Genomic DNA, 9,600 nt, shown 5'->3' with positions numbered 1-9,600 from the left:
TTAATGAGAAATAAATAGCTTCAAGTACCAGCAAACTGGTCCAAAGGTTTCAAACAAGGTCCAAGCATGTCCACCAAGTGCATGTGAACAAGGAGCCTTCGAAAATAAGAGGAATCACAAGGGATAACATGTAAGATTGTCCTACATGCTAATATACAATGATGAAAAATCTATTACTTGGTCTCAGATCGATACAACTTCATTAATTTGATAATCCATGTTAAGAAGTCAAGATTGGAGCCTCCTCGGATGCATCATGTCTATTAATATTGAACATCAAAGTCATAACCCGTTGCTGATCAACTGATTTGATGAACCGATTGAACTCCAGATGGTGGAACGAGGTCGTATATAAAAATGAAACACAATGCTCTTCCTCCATGTCTTTTTCAGCTGGTGAGCCTCCCTTCTTTTTTGCCATGGTTGAAAGTACTCTGTCCTCCATTCCTTGACTTGGAGAATCTGATCTGCTTTCGATGACATTTGTATAAGTATGGCAATTTGAAGATCACTGCTCATTTAAGATGAATGACTATGGAATTCAAATTCCAATCTTGCTACATTTAATAAGTTAATAAGGTTCCAAAGACCACCGTGAGATCTTTTCTGGATTGCCAAGTACCCGTTGGTTAGCTGTTGTATTCAAATGACCTACTGTAACATTGAATTTCTTGAAGATGTCTGCACAAAGGAAGAAATACATATGCCGTAAAAGCAATGGACTGAAATGACTTCTGCTCAATGACCTGTCAAAGCAACACAAAATAGGAGCTGCTCAGTGATTGGTAGAAAGCAGAGTCCCACCAGTTCCAGAAGCACAAGTAGTACACGTTATAAAAAAAAAATTATATATATATATATATATACACAGACTCAATCTATTCATAATTAACAAACCATCAGCAGAAACCTAAGTGGATGGCAAAAAGAAAATAAATGGCATCATTTATCAAGTTTTCGACGTGATCAAATTTACCAACCAAGCAAAGTAGGTAACTTCATTTCTTAAATGCAAGCTTTGCTTTCATAATCAGGTTCAGATTTTTATATTAAGAGACTATTTTGGTTGGTCACAGGCCAGGTAGAAGTCTAAGGTTTTCTGCGTTTGAAAAGGAAATTGAATTAGTACTGCAGTCAAAGTCTGTATAAACAAAATGTACTCCATCCTACAAAGATTGGCCTCCTGATTTTTACCTTGTCCTATGATGTTTGTCCACTGTAAAAGTCAAGACATGAAGTTTTGTCACTTTCATAGAATACGTTGCCAGAGTACAAATCCAAACTATTTCTAACAGTTGTTTAACTATCTGCAAATCTATTCAACATTTACATAACAAATTTGGATAGATGAGGATTTAAAGCATTATAAAAAAAAGAGTCTTCTTTGAAATGGTAGGCTTCTTCATAGAGGAAAGTCATCATGGGACAGAGATAAAGGCAAACTGGACGGATTGTGGCAAAACCCTACTTTGGTCATGGTGAGGATGAACAGTAACTTACCTCTATTTTATTCTACTGTACATTGCTATAGATAAGTTTCTCTTCCTTTTTATTTCTTTATATATTCTATTTTGTGTTGCTTGATATTTTTAGTTGGGCCGGGGAGCCTGCAATTGTGGATTTCTTTTTGGCTGACCAACATCAATCTATCAGTGACAATCCAATAACATTAATGTTTGCAGCCAAGAGTTTTCTCTCAGCCACATTAATTTTTCACGGTGGTGTGATTTGATTCTTACTCAATACTGGGGTGGATTCCCTAAGTTCTCTCCCCTCTTCTTTGTCTTTTATATTGTCTGCTTACAGCAATTACCAAACTACATGACCAGCCTCTGCCAGTCTGTCCCTAAAGTCTTTCCATCAAATCTTCCATTCAACAATCCTAAAAAGCTACCCTTTTCAAGCCCCAATTAATCCATCTTCAAACCTAACCAGAAAACTGTCAATTGGAGTGTTTTCCTCATATTATTGCTGTCATCTATTCTACTATTAGGAAACCATCTATGGTATAATTTGTCATTCCTAAGATGTTCTCACAATATACATTAAACCAGTCAGACCTAATCCCAAACTTAAAGCCTAGAAACCTTAATTTCAGAAAACATAGTGCTACTAGAAATTCGAGTTTGCCTAGCAATATAAATTATCTTATTTTTCTTTACTTGATATTTTCACTATTACTTTTTTACTCTTTGGGAATATTTTACGGTGGGAAACTCTCATCCTGCTTTTTTTTTTCTCCAAATCATGGGTGAGTTCTAGCCTCTTACATGTATTTATAAAACAGAAAAGAGACATAAAATAGAAGTCTAACATGAGCAACAAGCACTTAATCAATGAGAATATTAGAGATATATCCGCAAAAAGGGATATGGTGACAGTTAACACCTAAGAAAATTACAATACAAATTAAGAAAATCTGAAATGTTACATTCTATCAGGGCCAACTATCCCGAACACATGGAGACAGTCTAGAACCACTAGTTTAGCCAAATCATCAGCTTCTTAATTTTACTAATCTTGGCATCCAAGTGAATGAGAAATTCAATAAGTTTACGAGAGATCAAATGAATCTAATAGAATAAGAGCATCTACATGGTTCTGAGTCATTACGCCTCAACAATTAACAAATAAGTTATTGTTGCAATCCAAGATTCAAAACCCCCATTTGGGATCGCTACGGGCCCACCCAAGAAATATAGCCCAATTAGAAGGAAAAATGGAAAAACTAGGAAAGACAAGATAAGAAATGATCATATCATAGCTGATTTGAGAGTAGCTCTGATGCATGATAAGCTACGAGAAAGTCGTTTAATATGGCATGGTCATGTTCAACAAAGTCCTTTGGATGCTCCAGTATAGAGGAATGACTTGATTCAGATTGAAGAAACCAAACGAGCCAAAGGCAAACCTAAAATGACCCTAGGAGAAGTGGTGAGGAAGACATATATAGCTTAGGCCTTGTATCGAGTACAACGTCAAATTGAGCTGATTGGCGGGCAAGGATTCATACAGCCAACCCAATTTTGTTGGGATAAGGCTGAGGCTGAGTTGTTGTAATGGCAATCTGGCAATTAACTAGAAATATCAAGGGGTGACATGATAGAGAAATAGGGAAAATGATAAGAAAGGAATTAAAAGTTGAAGGATGAGGGCAGACTTGGAACTAAAGAAAATTAAGGCTAAGAGTTAGAATAAAGGGTGAAGATGAGGATATTTTGGAAAAGAAAGGGAGTTGGTGAAAATTAAAATATCATCACCAAATCATCTTCTACCTCATGATAGATTAGAAAGGCGGCAGAACAGCAGTGCTCTCAGTTGGGAGGGATCTCTCTACAGGTCTATGAATGAGTTGAAATTTTGGGAGAATGTTACTGATTCACGGATCTATCAAGTCCAGCAAACACCAAGTGATTAAGCAACTTTAAGGTCAAAGAGAATACACTGAAACAAGACCTGGTGGACAGATTCAAAGACAACCTAGTTGTAGGCCTGATTTTCAAGATTGGAGTTAGCGGCTGAAACTCCAGAGGTTTGGTTGCCAGAGGAGGGCTTCCTTCAACCCAAAAATCAGGTTGAAGGGAAGAGGGAAGAGGGAAGAGGGAAGAGAGAGAGGGACTTTTAGGTACCACTGGAATAGTGTAAAGAAACAGGAATAGGAAATAACATCAAAGGACAAGGAACGAATAATGGGAAAGAAAGGGGAAAAAGAACAAAAGATGAGAAGGAAAGGGATTTACCTGTGAGAAAAAGGAAGAAGAGGTGAGAGATAGAAAATACTCCAACAGCAGGCTCACACAACACAATACAGTAACTCAGCCAAACTTCAATTCATTCAATTATTTGAAAACTAATGCCATTTTAAGGTTATAAGCATATTTGAAGAAAATAAAGACTACTACAAATAGCAACTACTATCAAACTAGGAAATGAAATCAACAAAAAAACTCCTCCAATAAGGAAACTGGAAAATAATCTGATCTCCTACTTGATCTACCCAATAAATAGAAGTACACACATTATCTCCAATGTAGAAAGAAATCTCTACCACCCTTCTTGGAACAAAAGCTCGGGTTGGGCCAGTTCCGTCTCCACTTAGGCTTCCACAGCGGGTCGTGCCCATCCAACCACGACAGTGCTACTGCATCAATTATCCAATCTTGCTCCACCATGATGTGGTCATATCCTCCAACAATAGCAAACTTCAATCCTCTACTGCAGGAGAAAAATTCAATGTAGAAGAGTCTTCTTCCTCAAGTGGACCGAGAAGGCTCCAATAACTAACCCATCCCATATTCTAAACGTTCCAACCATTGCTCGAATTTCCCATAGAAAATCCATCAAAATTCAGTTTAGATCTTTCTTACTATGGAGCTTGCCACAGAGGAACCATGTCCATCCTTGTGTCACTAGAATAGATCAAAGAGCTCCAATGCCTACATGAAGAAAGTAGTTGAGTAGGAAGCCCCTTTTCTCCAGTTGAATTAACTTGGGGAAGAATAATATAATTAGTTTCGTGGAGACTTTTTAAGCTTCAACTGACTTGTACGTAAATAACCACCAGACATTATACCTCAATCCTTCCCTGTCAAAGCTTTGTATATAATTTGTGTATTGTTTGATATTCGACTTCGAATGTAGGGAAAAGCGTAAATGGTGAATGTGAAGTGAGCACCCAAATCTTGTGATAGGGGCATTTTGGGTTCCATAGATCTCAGATGGGTCACATGTCACCATTCACCAACAGAATTAAAAGCGCTTACTGAAAGCTTTGAGAGAGCTCCATATCAGGGAATTCAAGACCCGATAGTAGAAGGGATTCCATGATTGTGAGAAAAGGTCCTTCGAGGCTATCTTATATGATCAACCTCAGTCCTTAGGTCCTTGACTTCGAATGTGGGGAAAAGCGTAAATGGTGAATGTGAAGTGGGCACCCAAACCTTGTGATAGGGGCATTTCGGGTTCTATAGATGCCATATGGGTCACATGTCACCACTCACCAACAGAATTAAAAGCGCTTCTTGAAAGCTTAGAGAGAGCTCCATATCAGAAAATTCAAGACCTGATAGTAGAAGGGATTCCGTGATTGTGAGAAAAGGTCCTTCAAGGCTATCTTATATGATCAACCTCAATCCTTAGGTCCCTCACTGAATACCTCATCACAGTGAGTGCGAAGGTAGGAGAATGCAGAGACAAACGATTTTATATAAGTACTCTCTATCTTAGGGATGCATGTCATATAGCTTTTCACATTGTGTGATTCATGCCATTCCTCCTCCTCACACTTTTTCCCTTTATGTACCTATAATGCCTTCAATCCAACTAAAGGGTGGGAAAGCTTGAAAGAAGCCCTTATAGGGAAACCTAAAAAACTTCAAATGGATTTCCCATACAAACTTTTGAATTTCAGAAGTTAGCACACTAACTATGGTACAGAAATCAGAATCCTAATTCATAAACACTAATGAGGATTAAAGTCCTGCCACGTCATACATCCTAAAACCCAAAAATAATCAAGGAACAACATCTACAATCCACATGACCTTTAAATGTTGAACTTTGTCATCGCCTATCAAGTACATCCAAAATACTCGTGTCCTCCTTTTATTAGGCATTTACATGAGAAGTGAGGAGCAAGAAGTGTGAAACTGTATACAGATATAGGACCTAACACCAAAAACAAAAGCAAAGTCAGGCTGTTTAAAAGGAGAAAACTAACCCCAAGGGGGTTTCTCAGTTGGCAAAGATCAGCACATCAAAATTAAGAGTTCAGAGTTCTACTCTCCTTGGGGCCTAACTATCAAAAAAAAAAAAGAGGAAGAGAAACCCATAAAGGAAGGACTTATGTGGATGGATATAGCGGAAAGGAGCAAAGAATATTATGCTTCGTACAAAGTGGAAAACTTCAGCCAGTCAACATTCTTCGGCTTAAGGGTCTCTCTCTCTCTCTCTCTCAAAGTGGAGACACATCAGCCCGGGGGTAACAGAAGAATCCCCTGCAGGGAAGAAATTGAGGAACAGCTTTGGGGGGTGGGGGCGGCTAAACCGCAAGCCCCCTGCAGGAAAGAAATTGAGGATAAAAAAATAATTTTGAAATATAGAAAATTTTTATGAAAGAGTCGCTGGATTAGCTCAAAATCGAAATGAGCGCCAGATAAATTCAGACGCTCAACGGGATAAAAACCCCTTGTTCATTCCTAGTAGGAAGATTTGCGAGGTCCTGAGCTTCTGTAATATTCAATGAATGCAAGAGAATAGGCGAGTTTGAAGACCAAAATTTTTAAATCTGGGCCCAATTTTAACACCTCAACCAAAGTCATAATTCTCGAATAAATCAGAAGATACGTTTTTTATTGCTTCTCATTTGACTCATTAATTCCATGAATCCAACAAAAGTGCCGAGCAAACAGGGTAACATTCAAGCACATCTGCTCGCCCAGAAAAAATTAACAAAAACAAAGTTTCTGTTAAAGTGTACAAACAATCCAAACAAGAAAAGAAAGCGCAGAATGAACCAAACCCATTAAGAAGGAAATCAAGGAAGAACTAACCCGTTCACGCAAGATAGAAGAGATCATCAGTCATTAGCATAACGTACTGCAAAATCCTTAAAGGGGCATTCCTGAAATCCAAAGGAGGCAACCTCAGCTCTCTAATTCTGTACTCCCCAGATATGGGTTCACCACCTCCATTCGATTGCGATGCCCGTAGCTTATTAGAGTCAACCTTCCTGAAGAGATGCACAGACTTGACACCATTAGAATTTCCATCACTGGAAACAAGAGATGGGTTGTTCTTGGTCTTGAACAGAGTCCAACCCATTCCAGCTAGGGCTCTGCAGAAGCCATCCATGCTATCGATACGATCACCACTCAATCGGGAATACAAAGAAAGCGAAGAACAGTCCCAGTGACTGGCATTATCTCCATCGCCGCTGCTACTGTTGCGGCTATTACTGCTGAAGCTGCAAAAGGCAAGCTTGAAGAGGCCTTTGGAAAGGCCAACAAAGCTGCGAAGCTGAGCAGTTGAAGCAGTGGTGAGGGAAGGAAAGGGGAGAGCAATGGCATCTCCTGAGAAAGACCATGATGATGATGACGATGACCATAAGGATGGTACAGATGGTGATGAAGATGATGAGGAGGAGGACGACGACGATGGTGATGATGGCCATAAGAAGATGACATGGGAGAGAGATGGGCTGGGGTATAAATCCATGCCCATGTCTCTGGCAATGGTGGCTAATCTGTAGGTATCCCTAACAACCTCTCTGGTAGGAAGAAAGATAAGTAATGGGGTTTTTGTTTTGGTTCCACCATTCTTGCTCTCTCTTCTGCTGCTGCTTCTTTGATGGGTGTGGATATCATCATGGGTGTGACTATGGACTTCATCGTGAGAAGGGTCATGGTGATTTTGGTTTAATAGGAGAGGATTGTTAATGGTCTCCCCCAAAACCAGAGAGCGTACCAGCTTTAATGAGAGCATCTTCTCTCTCTCTCTCTCTCTCTCTCTCTCTCTCTCTCAGTCTCTCTTCTTCAGTCTCTCTTCTATCAAATCAATGAGACTCTTTTCATTCTCTCTCTCAGGATACCCTGGCTGAACAGTGGACTTCTGCAAACTGTTAAAGGAAGGAAAGGATAAAGGAGAGATTGCAAGACTTCCCAAGTTCAACCTGAATCTTTGAAAGCATGTTCTAAGGTGGGTAGAGTTAATTGGTCCATTTTCCAGAGTCCAGACTGGTACAGACCGGACAAAGCGAATGGGTTGGGCCGGGTAATTGATTGTTCATGTTATATGATGGACGGCCGTGATCTCAGATAATGTGGGGTGGTCCCACTTTCAATTAAATAAGGAGATGATCGCCAGTTAGATAATATGTGATATGTTCATGGTTTCAAGATCAACGGTCCACTTTGATTTCCACCCTTTTCAAACAATAAATAAAGGCTTGGTCAAAAAGATAGGAAAATCTCACTTTCTGGTTGTTCTAATTTCTTTTTGACCATTTAAAACATAGAAACGTGGAATTGTTTTCACAATTTTGGAAAAGAAATTCCAAAATATAAAATGTGAGTAGATATATCCTCCTCCTCTCTCATTCCATTTTTCATCCGGTCGGATTTATGATAGAAAGGAATCAAAATTGATGGAGACCTATGGTCAATTCTAAGTTTTGATGTTTAAACCTTTGGATTGGATAGATTAGATTTGGTCTTTGTTAAACCATGTGATCGAAAAAAGATGAACCTTGGCTCAAATGAACAATATATTTACGAATAGAAATCCACTCACGGCCTAGGGTGTCTAGAGCGCAAAGGTGGTATCAAGACCATTTTCAACTTACTCATTAAGTTTGTGAACCTAGGATCAATTGATGAATCTCATTGTGTGGTCAAGGAAAATTTTGCCATTAAAAATTAATATTACACGCTTGACTGAGGAAATAAAAGGATAAGATGATATTGATCACTCTATTGTAGATGGATGTAATGAGATCAAGATTAAATGGAAACATAATGATCCTTTCTTTTCGTTTGTCTTTGGTTTTGTTCTAGTCTAACACACACACACACACACACACATATATATATATATATATATATTAGTGTTTAAGCAAAGTTTTTCATGATTAGAGGATTTTTCAATGTAATTTTGTAAATTTTTGTAAAAGGTTTTGGAAAATATTATAAATGTTTTTAAAACACTTATAAGGCTTAATCGATGGTTCAGGTTGTATGTATAAGATGTTTAGACAGACTAGGGTGATGACAATGATTATTTCCATGTTGGGACGTCTATTATGTGATATTATAGTATGGAAAAACTGAATTATAACATTTTTGGGTTTAAATGTTATATCTATTTATATGTGTCCTTGTGTGCATATATATTTATTTAAGAAATAAAAGGCAAACAAATATTGAGAAGCCTAGGTGGATTATCCAATGGAATCCCACCTCGACACTCGCAATGAATTAATTTAGGTTTTAATTGCTGCTTTCCATGGGGGTGGAGTGTTCGCCACACTGCATTTTAAGTTTCTTACTAAATATATGGCTCAAGCATGCCTTCTCGGTCACTCCCCATTTCCCTATGTTGAAAGAGAGAGCATAACGAGAGAAGCAGAGAGAAAGTTGAGAAAATTGTAGAGAAGTGCATGGCTAATTAGGAGGGAGCCAAGCTCGATATCAAGAGAGAATACAGGATTTTTACACTTGTCATCCTTATCCCTTCCATTACTTATCAATAGTTACATAATCAGTTTCCCAATGGAGTAAAACACTACATGGGATGGTAGACCTCACATGTGATATGACTCTTAAGATTTACGTGTAAATTATTGAACCCGACAACATATGTAACAATATGATAGGAGTTTAGATAGGTTACACAATCATGGTTAAAATACTTTTCTTTCTCTTTTCAAAAATGATTTTACCTTCATTTCCTTCCATTTTCTTGCAACCAAATTAAGCCTAAGTAATTTTACAGATCGAGATGCCTATGCTTGCACACGTAGACTTATGAAATTTTATTTATTAATTTTCATATTTTTCGAAGGCCATATGTAGCTGCACAACTTAATTTGAAAGGCAAACCCTA

At 38.2% G+C, this 9,600-nt stretch overlaps 1 protein-coding gene across 1 annotated transcript; it reads right to left on the bottom strand.

The window, feature by feature from the left end:
• On the bottom strand, positions 1-7,651 carry LOC122090895 (uncharacterized protein DDB_G0271670). The gene is made up of 2 exons (XM_042660645.1): positions 6,552-7,651; positions 1-746 (listed from the first exon to the last, which is right to left on the bottom strand). The coding sequence occupies exon 1, from the start codon at positions 7,480-7,482 to the stop codon at positions 6,556-6,558; it is 927 nt and encodes a 308-aa protein (XP_042516579.1). The 5' UTR covers positions 7,483-7,651; the 3' UTR covers positions 1-746; positions 6,552-6,555.
• Positions 7,652-9,600: the final 1,949 nt, after the last annotated feature.

Source organism: Macadamia integrifolia, chromosome 10 (genome assembly GCF_013358625.1).
Source record: "Macadamia integrifolia cultivar HAES 741 chromosome 10, SCU_Mint_v3, whole genome shotgun sequence".
NCBI lineage: Eukaryota > Viridiplantae > Streptophyta > Magnoliopsida > Proteales > Proteaceae > Macadamia > Macadamia integrifolia.
The sequence above is the reverse complement of the archived record's forward strand: the minus strand, read 5'-3'. Positions and strand labels throughout refer to the sequence as shown.